The sequence below is a fragment of the Vanessa atalanta genome, chromosome 4 (genome assembly GCF_905147765.1).
Source record: "Vanessa atalanta chromosome 4, ilVanAtal1.2, whole genome shotgun sequence".
In the NCBI taxonomy this organism is placed as follows: domain Eukaryota; kingdom Metazoa; phylum Arthropoda; class Insecta; order Lepidoptera; family Nymphalidae; genus Vanessa; species Vanessa atalanta.
Genome location: NC_061874.1, coordinates 1,694,454 through 1,711,437, shown reverse-complemented (window position 1 = coordinate 1,711,437; position 16,984 = coordinate 1,694,454). Strand labels below are relative to the sequence as shown.

General features: G+C 36.1%; 1 protein-coding gene across 2 annotated transcripts in view; it reads left to right on the top strand.

The window, feature by feature from the left end:
• LOC125077734 (protein scalloped) overlaps positions 1-16,075 on the top strand; it is a 77,476-nt gene extending 61,401 nt beyond the window's left edge. The window contains exons 5-12 of one of the 2 annotated variants that reach the window (XM_047689756.1): positions 7,154-7,284; positions 7,661-7,759; positions 8,393-8,433; positions 9,266-9,443; positions 10,075-10,155; positions 10,809-10,975; positions 11,430-11,664; positions 12,362-16,075. In XM_047689756.1, coding sequence (XP_047545712.1) covers positions 7,154-7,284; positions 7,661-7,759; positions 8,393-8,433; positions 9,266-9,443; positions 10,075-10,155; positions 10,809-10,975; positions 11,430-11,664; positions 12,362-12,475 — 1,046 coding nt within the window. In that variant the 3' untranslated portion in view covers positions 12,476-16,075. The remainder of the gene's footprint in view (positions 1-7,153; positions 7,285-7,660; positions 7,760-8,392; positions 8,434-9,265; positions 9,444-10,074; positions 10,156-10,808; positions 10,976-11,429; positions 11,665-12,361) is intronic. The other variant, XM_047689757.1, reaches the window with a different exon arrangement.
• The last annotated feature ends 909 nt before the right edge of the window (positions 16,076-16,984 follow it).

Genomic DNA, 16,984 nt, shown 5'->3' with positions numbered 1-16,984 from the left:
GTTACTTTCACATTTATAATATTAGTATAGATTATAGATTCTACCGCCAAGCAGCAATACTTTGGTATTATTGTGTTCCGTTTGAAGGGTGAGTGACCCAGTGTAACTACAGGCACGAGGGACATAATAACTTAGTTCTCAAAGTCGGTTGTGCTTTAGAGTTGTAAGGAACGATTAAAGTTTCTAATAGTGCCAATGTCTATGGGTGGTAATGACCACTTACCATTAGGTGGCCCAATTACCCGTCCGCCTAACAATTTCATGAAAAAAAATGTATAAAATGCTTTAATAAAATACCTGATCAAGTAACATTCTTATAATTTCCTTTAAATCTTTCGCTTGATATCTGATGTGACTTATATAGAAATATACACATAACAAAAGTTGAACTAATATAATAATACTATTACAAATATTTTTATCGTTTGTTAGTAAAACTCGAAACCTCGATTACAGATTCATTCGGTGGATAATAAAACGTTTAATTTTGTAACGACTGAGAGCGACTGTAGTAAGTTTCTGGAGACTCGCTATTGTCACGTATGTTACTGGCACAATTGACGTGGAACAATTAAAGGCAGCCACTGCCATTATCCGCCGGACGCACATTAAGTTCGCGTCAAGCTCCAACATTATACCGCCCGGCTTTAATTAAAGGACTGCCCGAGCTCCCGGGTCGGACTGGGCGGATGGAATTGCTAAACAAATCTACCGCAAGCGATGTGTCCACCTTAAGTGATTTAATAGACGGAAAGAAATGTGCCGGTTTAATCTTATCGCCTCTGCGGAAATAATCCTTTTAACGGCGTTACGTAATGCACTGTGAATTTTGTTGTTTAATTTAAGTTTCTTTTTTATATTATAAGCACGTAAAAATCTCATATTACTAAGTTGTTTTTTTTTTATATTTGTGGCGTATCTTCCTGCACAAATAGTAAATTCATTCTAATTTTCATTCTTAACACTGATAGTAGTAGGTGTTAATCTGAACCAGTCGTTTTTGCGTAACTAATGTATCTATAGAGTGAGAAATCATGAACATCAAAATTCATAACAGATCATATAACATGTTCAATGATATTTGTCAAGCAATTTATTATGGTAGGGGCAGGGGCAGTTGTAAAAGAACATGGTATATAATTGCGGGCGCGCTCGTCCGGACAATATATGGGCGCATTACTCGCGGACGTGTCGGCTCGGCTTAATCTAGCCCTGAGTGCGTCACCGCCTGTCGTCCGTCACACCCTCGCCCTCTAATCTTTGAAAACTCCTCACTACACTCCCGATACCTTACACTTTGTAGTTTTATTGTTGTTGTTGAGATAAGGACTCGGCTGTATTAACATATGTTAACATTTTCATGGACTATGGATTTGAATATCGTTACGATGAAGATATAAGAAGTAGGCAGTTCCAATAGCCATCATTAATTACATGTAACAAATAAAAAAAAAATTAAATTCAACTAAAATATAACGCTAAAAGCATACAAGTTTCGCCTATAACCAATTAGAAACAAGCCATTATCACTATCAAGTAATTTGCAAAACTATGAACAACACGAAGTCACAATCAAAGTTGCTGAATATCTAAAGACATTACACGCGTCGGATCGGTATATCAATAAGAAGTTATGGAGCCGTTAGACGGTGCATTATTGCAGCGCTGAGAGGACTTTACCTTGTCATAGAGACAAGTGAGCAGTAATTTCGCGTAGCTCGAACGATGCGGTGAGTTGTTGGAAACAGTTTGCCTACAAAGCCAGCACTGGCGGCACCGCTGCAGGCGCGTTCGTGAGTTAAGACATTCAAAACCGCTCAATATCCTGGGAGTATGAAAGTTTCGTCGGCGCACGGCTTCACGTGGTCCGGGGGGCGGCAGGCGAGGGGTTCGCCGGGAGGGCTAAACTATGCGAAGAATGCGCAATTAGTGAGCGAGCGAGCGTGTAAGGGGCCCGGCCGCGCCGCTAGGCGGCGAACGCAGTAAGAAAATATAAAGAAGGCCCGCCCCTTCTCCCGCGCCCCTCGTTTAGCGCCCCGCCCGAAGGCATAACTCCCGATTGTCTCCCGAGAAATCCTCCTTAGACCGTCGAAACTCAACCCTTCTGCGAGGATTCGCCTTGCATATCTTCTGTTTGGGTCAGCGTGAAATTCTGACCCGACGCTTCTATCATGGCTCGTAATGTTTCTTTTATTGAAAACGACCCTCTTTTTAACGTTTAACATTTACAATTCCTTTAGCTAAATGAAAAACTTTAACGCTATTACATATTGACGGTAAACTTTGATGTATGCATGGCTAAAACATTCTTCTACAAAACATTGAACATATTAAGTCGTTTTACCAGAACGATATCAACGTAGATTTTTTTTAGTTCACCATTTTTTAAGATAAACTTATCAATTGCAATGTGTATAGTAGCACAAACATTGCGTACCTTACTTACACTTATTACCGTAATATAAAAATAGTGCTGTAATATATTAATTTATTTACAATTGGAAGTGTATTTATTAATTTATTTATAGTGTGTACACTTGAAACTATAAATAAATTTATATACTATGAACTTGGTGTGGAAATGATGAAATTTAGTAAAAAAAAATGTAAAGCAATAAATTCTACTAAACTAATGTATGAAATAACAATTAAAAAATTAATTGCTTAAATAAATTATAATTAATTTCCTACAAATAAGCAAAATAGCAAGTTTTATTAATAGTGATTTATACTATTTATTTGTCGAACAATTCCTTGCTCGCTTGCTTGCGTGCTTGTCGAACAATTTCTTTAAATTATATCACGTTTAAAAGTCTAGAGTAATCATCTTCATCCTCCGTTAATTTTGATTAGCACAATGTGTTAAAGAACCCTGATAAGAAAAGATTAGTTTGTCTTCATAACATTGCAAGGATGAATGATTTCGCAGACTCGCTTGCTCTTCTGGTGGATGCCTTTGCTGGTTGGTCGGAGGCACCATGGACTTTGAAGATGTCCATAGTTCTGCTAGTATTGACGGATGCTTATATCACCGATAAGCCTTAGCCAACTTTTGTAAGAGATGTCTATTTTCAACTCTACTTTAAACCGCGTCTACGATTTACTAGTTAGGTAATAAATAAAATACTGAAACGTTTTACTATGTCTTAGAAACTGGATCGCAGATCAAAAGAACATTTATAGGTCACTTTCATTTCACCTGTCCCATCAGACTTTGTACGAGAAAAATTCTTACTTAGACCTATTTACCACCCTTTAAGTTGAAATTTTCCATCATATCTTAGTGTATGCTGTTATTGAATAAACTTGTTCTAAATCTCTGTTTTTAGAGTCAATAGTTTTAGTATTACGTCGATAGACACTCAGGACAAACCTTTTATAAACAGATATTTAACGATAACAATTCCTTCTCGACTTCTAAATTCAAAAGTTGTTTCATCTCACAAGCTATATGGTTATTTGATTAACCTTTCAGAAACCGTGTGTTTCGTGAAGTCCCCGAGTTATAGTTGCTTCAATCAAAACGTAGTCAGGGAGAAAGTTATCAGCCAGAATCAGGAAATTCATCCTTACGTGGTCTCTGTTGGTAAATCTACAACCGTTACCTTACTACAGTCACAAATTAAATTTTATACGTATATTACCTTAATAGTTCAAGCAGTATACGTGACCTAGTGATGTGAAAGTTGTTAATTTGAGCCTGATTGACAGGAACACACTTTACTTATGACAAAAATAGTCCTATTTTTATTATTGATTTTGTGAAAATGCGTTGATATATGTTTTTTCTTTAAAGAAAATAGAAATAACTTTTTTATAAGACATGAATACACTGAAATATTTTTGACATTAAAAAAAAATATGGAAAATATCAAACAAAAAGTTTATTATTAATTTACTTTAAGCATGAATACAGTAATAGCATTTTTTTTAAATTTGATAACACAAAGTTGCTGAACGTGGTATAATACACCCTGTATTCTACCTCGGTGAAGCATGCTTACTTCTTTAGTGTATTTTACTTCTTAACTTTACATTTTCTTATAACGCTGTAGAATATAAACGCATTTATATCAGAAATCAGGACGGTAGCAAACTGTTTGGGTAACTTTTTGGTAGATATTCTATTTATTGCTAAAGATTATGTGCTATATACTACACGACCTTTAGAAGCAATAATCCTTCAACATACGACCCTTAGAAGTAATAACCATAAATGTCATCTTATACGACAAACTTATATGAATGTGTAATTCAAATTTGGGTTTGAAACCGCGTGACACAAGGAGCTAGATATAAATCTTCTTACAGTCATTGTAAGTTTATTTACTCGTTCAAATGACTGAAACACTAATATAAATGTTTCTTTAAGTTTTAAGTTTATGGAGTGTTAAATCTACTTAATAAAACAAAGTCAAACTTAAAGCGTAACGCGTCAGATACTTGTTAAGTTATCTAATTTGAAATCAAAATTCCGCGCACTACCATTTACTGTGCTGATATTATTACAAAATAATTAAACGCCATGTAATTGTTGTTTAGCCGAGAAGGTCAATTGGATAACATGGGATTTAAGCGAAGATCGCGGGATCAAATAACAGGCGATACTGACTTTTCACTAACGTCCTAAGTGCATATAATTAATTATTTTCATACTCGACTGTGAGAGTAGTATATGACTCGATCAAAAATTCTACCACGTGTTAGTGAAAAAACCTGAAAAACCGCGTGCTATAAGCTGAAAGAATTTTTAAGAGAATACTTTTACCCAGAAATACGTTTCTGGGTAAATAATAATACGTCAGCATGTTACGACATGCTGACGTATTATTATAATCAAACAAACAACTAAGTTAACTAGTTTGCTTATTAATATCTGGTCTAAAAGTAATCTCGTTTTTCATGTAAATAATTGTACCCATATCGATTTAGTATAATCTAGTACTGAGGATGTGTTTCGCTAGCGCTCGCAGCGAAAACAATCGGAAGGTCATAGCCGTTACGTTAATGTGTTTCTGATGGATCTTCGATAGCTTCCCGCTTGTTGTATAAATTATCTGTCTTAAAAAATAAATATGTATAATATGTTCAGGATTCCCCGCCGTTTAATATAGCTGTAATTTAAATATAGAATCAGTACAGCATCGACATATTATTCATTCAATTTTGTACTAAATCTTAAAAGATTTTTGAATGATCTTGTTACGGGATTCAATTGAATGTAAAGCAACCATCGGTTCGAAATGTAGGCGTATCAAAAAGAACCGGCAAGAAACTAAGAAGCTTCTCGACCGAATAGCATCATCATTTATATACGATTAAATTTATATGTACTGTACATATAAACCAACGAATACTAACTCCAAACTTTTTAATCATCTATATTATTTATACATTTTTTATTCCTGTATTGTGTAATATCTTATCTATTGCTGATTTTTAGCGTTATATTTGAATTTATTAATAGGAAACGTTGAAGATATCTGTGGAATTTTACTATAGAAACGAATACCTTGCCCCAGGAAGGATGTATTAACTTTGCGGAGTCGGAAACTTGGTGTATAAAATGAAACATGCTCTCTCGAAATCTAGATGACATATTGAATTGTATTTCATAGTTTCTTTACCTTTTTAAATAGATTATTAAAATAGAATTTAATTTTGAGTCTTACCCGAAGTATTGTGCACACATACACACATATATTTTTTTTCATACATACATATTTTTTTGTCTGTAAGTTATCTCCAGTGGCTCCAGTCCGGGCAAATGTTGAAGGAATTATTAATAAACTAAGAAGTAATACTTCAGTGTTTTACAGGACTTGCAATTGATATAATAAAGTAACGCTGCAGATGAATTAAAAAAGCAATCCATATTCATATATGGCAAGAGTCGGCTGCACGCACAATTTCATCCGCGTGGAGTGCGTAAGAGCGTGGCGCGTCGCTGGCAGCGGACCAAATTAGCCAACTAACTAACTAATAAATAATCATCTCTTGTTTTTCTATTCGTCGCCGAATAGACGCGTTTCTACTTGATCCTCTGCAACACTATTTATAGAGATGCACACGACGTTTCGGGTGAAAGCACTCTTAATGTGGGATTCGCGGGCGCGGATGTCGCGTCGTGGACCGAGGATGTTCCGACGCGACGAATAACATACGATGTGTTTATTTTTCACGCCCATCGTGTTAAAAGCAGCTGTTGTAGCCCCCACTAATTTTAACCTAATACCCGCCGTGAAAACTTTATGAAACCGTGCCATAATTTCAGAGCAATTTCAAGAATGTTTTCACTTAGCAGACTTCTAAAGTTTGTTTGCCGACTTACTACAAGTGCCTTTCACTTTAATTTTGAACAAAGTTACGAAGGACTTAAGGTGTATTCAAGTCTGTTATATTATAAAATTTTATTGATTATTTATCTGAAACTGTTACGCTTTATAAATTTCAGTCGAAAATTAAAAAACAAAAATGTTATTTGGTTCTATCGAACGTGTTCCATCATCTATAAAATTTGACTGACGATCTACATGAAAATTAATAGATATACGCACGCACGCCTCAACGAGCAGGCAAGGGGTTAATTAAATTCGCACCAGCCGTCTCTCGTCGCCATCGCATTCCCCGAATTCAATGAGATTTCAATTTACTTTGGTCTGCCCCAGTCTTGTTCTACACCAGCCTCAAATTAATACACCATTGTTCAATTTAAACTCGCATTAGTCGATAGAAAATTTACTAACGAAACATTTGAATGAATTAATTTACTGCAAAATAATTGTAGCGTTTCAAATATTTCAATATAACTGATCTGTTAATAAAATATATTTCATTACCGCTGCCGATCCACCCCGCATTCCGAACCGACTGCAGTTTCAATAATTGAAAATAGCTATTCAAAATATTTTGAAAATTGTTTCATAACGAGATCGGCATCGAGGTTGTGCCGGCATTGCATTGTGGAGCGCGTTTTGATTTGACTATTTGGAATATCTCGCGGGTTATGACAATTGGCGCTCTTTCTGAACAACTGTTATTCGTAAATTAAATTTTATAAAAAATGTACCGGTCTTTTTTTAACGATTACGGTTCGTACAATCAATATTATATTTTATTTATTTATTAACAATGTTGGCTTTTATCTTTACAGGACGAAATGAACTTATAGCAAGATATATAAAACTTAGGACGGGGAAGACGCGCACAAGGAAACAGGTCTCATCACACATACAGGTGCTAGCTAGGCGGAAACTCCGCGAAATTCAGGCCAAACTCAAAGTGGTAAGTACATTTCTATTCACCTTTCTCTTACAATGCAAACGGATAAAATTTTAATTAAAACAGGAGCTGACCTTTCCGAGAATCTAAAATACAACACTGTATGAAATAAAGCAGTCACTCGTGTTTCTACCTAACTTCTGTTATCCTGTTACATGACAATGTAATTCTAAAACTACTCATACGTACACGGAGTTGAAAACTAATAACAATGTTTGATTTCTATAAAAAACACACACACACACACACTGACGTTTGCAATAATATGTTGTTGTGAAAATAAATTAATAAAATAATTTCATATTTTAAACGAAGTTGTCTATTATTTAGTAATCCGTTGATCGAAACGTACCGATTTAAGAGGTGATAAACAATCTAGGACGGTGGTGTAATGAAAGAGAAGGCGATGCAGTCTATGAGCACGCTGTCTAGCGCACAGATAGTGGCGGGATTGCCGCACCCGGCGTACCATCACACGGTACATTTTGCAAGGCATGCCTTTGTGTTACTTCACACAAAAAACGCCTTTATTGTGTTGCTTCTAGCAAGGCATGGCCGCATGCACGCCACGGAGATACATCAATATAACAATTGGCTTTTAATTTAACTCTTGCCGACTGTTTATTTGTGGCTTCTGGTCTTTTACTGAACGGATTTCTCGATTTCTATTGAGATAAACGATTTTATCGGATATATACATTATGTTACTGATTCGTAAACTTGTTATATATATAAAAAAGTTATTTTTAAACTATTTCGTAATGATTTAGTTTGTGCTGCTTAGAAATATGCTAATGAAACTTAATCATAGACTAAGCTCGTAATTAATTTAGTGTACTTACGTGAATTTAATGTTTGTAAATTATTCACAAAATAACTGATTTTATCATCTTAACTCACAATCATGAACATTTTAACTAAACATACGATGAAACTAATAACTCTTAAGTATTTTAGAAGATTGTGTGAACGCTGAGGTTCGAGATATATGAAACGCTTCGAAGTGAACAGTGTGTAAACAATTTGCTGAATCTAACAAATTGGGCTATTATTTGTTTAACGTTTTATTGTGACCATTTCATTGTTATAACTATTTCTTTTTTTATTTCAGCAATTTTGGCAGCCGGGCCTACAAGCGGGGACATCACAAGAGTTAGTACAATTATATATTTGTTATGATACAATACATTTTTTTATCTTTATTTTTTTTTAAATGTGTAAATACAGAGAAAACCGTTAGAACACAGAAATACTAAACTGTAAATCTACTCGGTAGAATCGACTTTCCGAACCGGTGGTAACTTTATATTTAGTAGTGTAACATGACGATTCAAGTGCTGTTAAAAGCCTAATTGAATGAAAAAAAAACATTGGTTTTTGGGTAGTTTCGACAAATCAACACGATATTGATAAGTGATGATTTTTTAATAGGAATTAGTTAAGAAAAGTACCTTATGTCCCATTCCGTACTATAATAGACTCACTAGTATTGGAAATTTTATTAGACTTCGTCCAGTTGAATGACGTGAACCTTTACACACATATAAACATTTGCCCTTATAGAATTAGTAAAGTAACAGCCCGCTGAACTGAACGCTCGCTTTTGGGCAAAGGCTTTCTCCTCTTGAAGAGAAGATTTGTAGCTTATTCCATCATATCGAATGCGATTTATATCTCTCACCATATTTTATTTTGTGAACACTCCGTCCTAGTACGTTAATAAATACCGGATAATAAATGATATTAACATCTACTTCGTATGTACGGTCCAGGGGCCAAGTATAACCACAGTTCCGAAACTTTTCAATCGAAAATTGTCACCAATAAATATTTGACGTGAATAATCTAATATGCGAACTTCATTAACATTTGGGCCACGGTTATGCAGACTAGAATTGATCGTTACTTCTCTCCACGGAGATGTGTTTCAATCGTCTCTATCCTTTTTTATTGCGATGCATTGACGTGTCCGTCATATCTCCAGTGTGAAGCCGTTCCCCAGCGCGGGCTACAAGGGCGTCCCCGGCGTGGGCGGCGTGGGCGTGCCGGGCGGCGCGGACGTGGCGCCGCCGCCGCCGTGGGAGGGCCGCGCCATCGCCACGCACAAGCTGCGCCTCGTCGAGTTCTCGGCCTTCGTGGAGCACCCGCGGGACCCCGACACGGTACACACATTTCTCAGACACGGGTGACACAAGCTAGGCTGATGGTTGAAAGGCCACCGTCACGTTCTAATCTAAAGAGTATTCATGATAACGCTAGAAGAAGAAGGTGATATTTGCCTTGAGCCTGCAATGACGTTGTCTCACTCGCAATTTAAATCAGATCATTTACTTTAGCGGGAGAATAACTGATGAATGGACTGTTCTACCGGTTACTAGTTCAATGACTACTCACCTCCCTCATCAGTGTAGTCAGATGATTTTAGTGACTCCTTGGTTGCTCTCAGTCAGCTGCTGCGAAAACCTTTATAAAGGTTAGATGCTGCCAGAATGGTCACGACGCTTCCTAAAAACTATATGTGAAGACTAAAAAGCTCTCAATCTGCTACTACGACAGCCTCAAATTAGAAGTTCCGTTCATAGAATGAAATGATAAAAATCTCTTAAACTGTTTAACTCTATAAGGTTTTGTCGTTACCCTAAGAGTGTGTTTAAAGAAATTTTAGTAGAGATTAAAATTAGTCCACAAATTAGCAACTCATCCATCAAATGGTAGGTGGTCACAACAGCAAATATACATTAAGTACTGTAAGAAATATTAACCGGCCCACCAACACCAACGCGCGTGTTGCAGTACCCGCCCAGCGCGACGCCGGCGCAGCACCTGTTCGTGCACATCGGCGGCTCCGTCACGTACGCCGACCCGCTGCTAGAGGTGAGTAGCGGCCTCGGCCACCGGAACACTTCTATTCATTACGACCGAACCCAGCACGACATTCTTTTTTTTGGTTTTATTTTTTTAATGTGGAGCCCTAATTCTTTTTTTGAACACTGAAAATAAATTACTCTTCAAAATATTGACTATCTATCAGTGAATGTGTCGTAACCATCGTAATCTCGTTAAAATATCGTTCAGCCGTTATGGACATACCCGGAATAAACGAACAGACTTAATGGACTAAAATAAAAAAATAAAACTGAGCATCATGTAAAAATAGATAGGCATTTAAAAATTTGATATTATATCATTATGCTCGTAAGTACTACGAGACCGACTCGTTAACGCACTGATAGATATTTCGCATAATAATATATAATACGAGTTGTCGCTCGCGGATTTGCTCGCGTTTTAGGGGGTTGGTTGTCATGTATTAGGCAAAAAAAGTAGTCTATGTCTGTCCTTGGAGTTCAAGTTTGCTTCATATCCAATTTCATCAAATTCGGTTCATTGGTTTGCCAGTGAAAGAGCGACAGACAGACAGACACAGTTACTTTCACATTTATAATATTAATATAGATTGAATTTGTTTGTATGAAATTGTAAAACATTAAAAAAACCCAAATATAAAATTAATTATTTATTTTCAGTCAGTCGATGTACAGCAGATAAACGACAAGTTCCCGGAGAAGAAAGGCGGTTTAAAAGAACTCTATGAGAAGGGACCTCGAAACGCGTTCTTCTTAGTGAAGTTTTGGGCAGACCTTAATACTAATAATTTAGACGACCCGGGGGCCTTCTATGGAGTTACGAGTGTGTAAGTAATACCAAGTTAACCACACGTAAACACACACACTTAAATAATCCCTTTTCATATTTAAGGGTGATAATCAGTAAAACTAGGGCATCTACCAAAGTGGTATAATAATCGCCTATAGACGTTGTCACAGTAAGAAATGTTAATCATTCTCCCCGTCGTCTATGCGTCGCAAATCATAAGTTGTTATCTCACTTGTCTCTAAAATACACTACTCACTATTCGAACCGAAACAAAACGCTACCCAGTATTGCTATATGCAATACAGGAATCTGGTACAGATACTGAGATGCCCCTGTCTGAGTAGTGTTAAGACAGGTTCTACTAATGGTTTTACTTCAGGTACCAAGTCACCCAGTTGTATATAATTTTAATCGTGAAAAGTATATTGTATATGATTTAAAACAGATTTTTCATTTATGTTTCCAAATTTATATGTAAGTACATATTCCAGTTACGAGAGCAACGAGAACATGACAATAACGTGCAGCACGAAGGTTTGCTCGTTCGGGAAGCAGGTTGTGGAGAAGGTGGAGACGGAGTACGCTCGCTTCGAGGGGGGGCGCTTCGTGTACCGCATACAGAGGTCGCCCATGTGCGAGTACATGGTCAACTTCATACACAAGCTGAAGCACCTCCCTGAGAAGTACATGATGAACAGCGTGCTGGAGAACTTCACCATCTTACAGGTACCATAGCTTTCCATTACACACTTCTGGGGTCTGTTGGATCTCGTAATGCCCTTTTGGTTTAGTTTATTATACGCATGCTAGAATTTGGGGTAGCATCCATTCAGGGTACTACTAAGAATTTCTGTCAATTTATTCATATTAGCAGCAGCTGAGTTATCAGTAGTACACAGACGACCCTCGCACTTCGCTGCTCTCTCCAAACTGTGGCAGTGAGACACTATATCATGTATTTAGATACTTACTGTTAGCGCTATTTAACTGCCGATTTAATCTTGTAGATAAACTTTAGATAAAAAAGAAAATTATAATACAATTAACAGTTTCCATTATTAGTTGGGAACTGACTTTGCTCTAAGTCATGGTCCCAAAACATTGTCGAATATCCCTCGACAACGTAACATAAATTAAATCTTATAATATTTAAATCAAATAACATTTTGTTATTTTCCGGCATTTTCATAATCTATATTGAATCAATTTTATTTGACCTTTCAAAACGTATACAAGCTATTTTTTTTTCAATAACAAATATTGGGCAACTAACCTCGGACGCGGCGAATCCACCGTGTAACATTGAAACGATTTCATCAATATGTAGATCCAGTCTCTATTTGAATATATTTGATGAATGTGTCCTCGCTAACCCGGTATAACGTGGTCAACCACCGGCAGCTGACGGATGTGATCGTTCCAGGTGGTGTCGAACCGAGACACCCAGGAGACGCTGCTGTGCGCCGCCTTCGTGTTCGAGGTGTCCAACAGCGAGCACGGCGCGCAGCACCACATCTACCGCCTCGTCAAAGACTGAACCAGGAGCGCCCAGCCGTCAGCCAGGGGAACCGCGACCCGACGCGCTGATCCTTTCCTCTTTGAGTTTCCTAAAAGTATATTAGTCCGTGACGTCACGCGCGTCCGAATACACAGTCTGTAATACATTTGATTTTCTGAGTACTTCTAACTTTTCGACCTGATTTTTAATCTGTTGCCTTGTCACTCTGCGTGACACAGTACGTGAGTACAGTCGTAGTTTCTGTCGAGCGGTTCTGTCCGTCGGGTTGTGTGGGCCTCGCGTACGGAACGTCAGTACCGACTCGTAGGTCTTTGCAATATGAGGAGTGTCAATGTCGACGGACCATCGGACGATGTTATTAAGTTAAAGGAATCGTTATACATAATATAGTGATGCGAATCAGCAAAAATGTGATCTGAAAATTACGCTACAAGTATTTTTGTAAATGAAAATTTATGTATAGCTCAATTTTTAATATCTATCATAGAGTTCTAATACTTTATACCCGGAGTCTGAGGGAGATTATCGTTTTAAATTTTAACTCTATATTTATATATTTTTTTAACATTTTCGGTTGTAAAATGTTTTTTCGTCCAATACTTTCACGGAATATCAGTATCTATTACCTAAAAGCGTGTAAAAATAACATTATAAGAAAAAAAATATAGATTTGAATACACACAGTGCCTCTATAATTATGTTACATTAACATAAATGAGCATATTTGGTTCTTTCATTGTGAAATTGAATCTAAATGTATTAAGGATCGGACACACCTCCGTGACCGAGTAAAGCGAGTGCGAAATCAATCAGACAAGTGTTACGATTCAAGTTTCAGTCGGTAGTGAAGCTCTGCAGGTCTCTTTTGGTAGATAAAAATCCGAGTGAGCCAGTGTATATTGTACTCGCACAAAATATTTTCACCTGCAGTTGGACGTTAAAAGTATAGAAGATCGTTTATACTTCTTATTGTAATAAGGTAAATTATATTTATCAAAACATGGTCCATTTCTTGTTTTCCTTTTCATAATAATTTAAAAAAAAAACTACTTAAAGCTAATCTCTGCTGTTTCCATTATGCAATTTCACTTTTGGAATACTAATTCCTTAACGCCTATCAATGTTGCTGTTATTATGTCCACTACTATCAAAACCATGGTCACTGCCAGACAATGAACTAAATTAAGTATTACAAAAGCTCACGTTCGCTTGGCTCGCATTCGCTTCGCTCGGTGACTCGGGTGTATACGATCCCTAAATGTAGGGTACTAATAATGAAAGGACCAAAGTCTTAGTGTAGGATACAGTGAATACTTCGTTATAAGATATAGAATTGTTAAGAAGTCTAGTGAAGTTTTTTTTTTTCTGAGTACATTTTGTACATTTGCTTTTTATCGTAAATTCGTTCGAAAACGTTGCTTGTAATATTATTATTTTAAAACGTTATTATCGTTTTGTCTTATTCTATTGTACATATGTTCTAATAGCAGCTACGATTAGTTTATATTTTAGTGAGTAAACTGAAAATATAAGATATACACAAGCAGCGTTTTCGTTTATTTTATTTTTGAATGTGGCAACTTTTAATTAATTCTCTCTTAGAGTATTTATTTGCCCTTTGCTCGTACGCTTGTACGTATATTTTTGTTCTTACGTCACAGACATCTTTGCCACAAATAAAGGCGGCGCTTCACATGGCGTTGCGTGTTTGTGTCGTGACATCGCTCTGCTTGGCCAAATATTTAAAGAATTCACAAATATTTTAAAGAAGCCATCCACACGATATGGTCGGAACTCCTAAATAACTTTCTCTATTTGGTGGACCAATAATAACGTCAAATGCAAATATTTGTCGAAAAGCATATATAAAGATCCTCTACACATTGCCGTGTCCGGGCAATGTTTGCAAGAACGGACAGGCACGCGTGTAGCGCCGCCACAAAATGTACATAAGTACTCATGTGTTTGTTATTGTAAAATTGTATCATAGTGACGTGATTGTTGATTTATCGATATGAATCAAACAAACCTGTACAGCTATAATAGGTAGCGTTAAAGATATGCCCTTGATATTTTGGATTGTATTTACGATCTCGACTCAACTTTACATTAAGATTTATGAAAACATTTTTTTTATTTAATACCCTTTGCAAATTTTTTAACACGTATTTTTACGATATATTTACAAAGCGTCGCCTTTTATTTACACTTTAATCTTGGCAGCTCGCTCTTGCTTGAAATTATTTAGTTATTTTTATTCTTCTTTATTATTCGACATCATTACTCCTTTGTTTACTCACTTACTCTGAATATTATTTTCGTTTAATCGATTTTTATAATCAATTTGTTTTGTAGCAGTAATCATTCGAAGCTAAAAATTAAAAAATATTTTATTATTAAACTTTTTAATGAAACCTCAATTGAAAATTAACATGGACTAACACAAAAACTCCAAAATTAATTATTACATATGAATTAAATTGATTATTTAAATCGATAATGTAAGATGACTTTACACGATCGATGAATAATTGGTTAATTAGTCTTATCATTGAGATAAGTTATTTTTGATTCCATTTCAAGAAAGTACCCTTTGTAATTAAATAGAGTATTGTAATTAAATTGTCGTGATTAGTTTTACAGTAGTAGCACGTTTATGTCTCCCTGCTGGGCATAGGTCCGCTCTTCTTCTAAGGAGAAGATTTTGCGGGTTGGTGATGAAACTGCCACCACTGAGAGATAATATCATAAAATCATTCTTATATGTTAAAGGGTTATTTCTAATGCGGTGAACGGTTCTTGAACACTAATGTAATTACTATTACAAAAATTGTAAAACAGATTTTAAAAATTAATAAAGCAACCGTCACACGTGACACGTTTTGCTTGATCGTTTCTTAATAAATTATAATTAAAAAAAAAAGTGATCAAAAATACTCCTTCGACTACAAATTAAATATAGTATAATATATTTTTGACACCATCTCGCTTCGTGTAAAGTCGTCTTCACAACATAAAGCCGTTTTTATCGTTCAAAGTACAAAAGGCGACTTTCGTCCCCAACGGCCTGCCGATGTATACATTAGTTTGCGTGGCAATGATTTGATCTCTCTTTTAGTCAAATATTTTTAGGGTCCTCCCGATTACGCACTCGAGCGCTCCCAACTCTAACATCGAAAGGATTCTTCATAGATGAAGCTACTCAAACAATAGCAAACGCCAACGAAATCGTATCAATACTCGAGGTCTCCGAGTCGCTCGACCAGTCGCGCGACCGATCGGCCGACTCGTCGCGTCGTCTATGAAGGGTTGAATGTGCATTAAATAGCGTTTAGTTTCAAGACATGCGGTAGGAAAATATTATCTTAGTTAATTTTAAGAGATTTTTGTATTTATTTCATAGATTTATATTAGGTAATTTGTAAAGTGATTAGCTGTAAGCGTTTTATTTTTTAAATATGGCGATGGTCGTTCAAAAACGTAGGTGAAGTTGTCGAACACTTAGTACTTAAGATGAACTTGACTTTTGTTGCTTCTGTGGCTTATACTTTGTCTTCAGAGTCAATCTCGGTGGGGACCGGCCGGCCCGAGGTGTGGCAGCGCCCTAAAATAATAACAGTTTTAAAAATATTATTCAAATTTAAATTTAACTATACAACAAAGACGATATATCGTACATTAAACGTAAAATGTACTAAAACAAAGCGCGGCGCTTGTGTCGAAAATCATTGAAATCAATTGTAAAAGAAAACGCTCCACAAAATGAATGCCTTTATGGATTGCATCGTTGGTTAGTGGCCGCTTTATAAAGCTACACATCTCAAACTCCAGGAAAAATAAAGAAAAAAAATTTGGTGCTTCTTTCAAGAAGTCCCCATAAACGGGAGCATAAAAAATGTCAGATTTGCCTCGGAAAGCACGTAAAGCAAATCCCGAGCCGGCAAAGGCGGCGGAAGAGATCTGTCTTGTTGTGATTATATAAAGTAATATTAATATAATGTACTCAAATGAGATTAACTCGGCTCCTTCGCTACTAAGTTAACTCGGAGTTGTAACGGGACGCTCGGTAGTCGGCGTCCTTAGAGGTTATCGTGTAAATAGAATTTTATTTTTAGTGCATTTCTTTCGGTTCTAGTTCTAAGTGGATTTTTGCTTCTAAAAGTATTTCATATCGACGATCTGCCATATCAATATGAAAATAAAAATATAGTCGGTAGCGTTGCAGAAAATCATTTGCGTCGAATCGTTTGTTTTATATTTTTCAATTTTACTCTTCAACTCCATTTGTTGTCAGCGAATGATTGCCTACAAAGCTAGCCGGCGCGTGTACAGTATTTTAAAGATAAATTACGTTAAAGATTTGTATGAAAATTTAATTATATTGTCTTCTTAAAGCTACGTGTTTATCATTTTAATAATACCCTCATTTTTTTATTTATAATATTAAAAGGTAAAAGAAAAGGAACTCCGATATACACAATTCAACTTAAAAAAGATATATTTTTATAGAGATTGTAGTCAACTAAT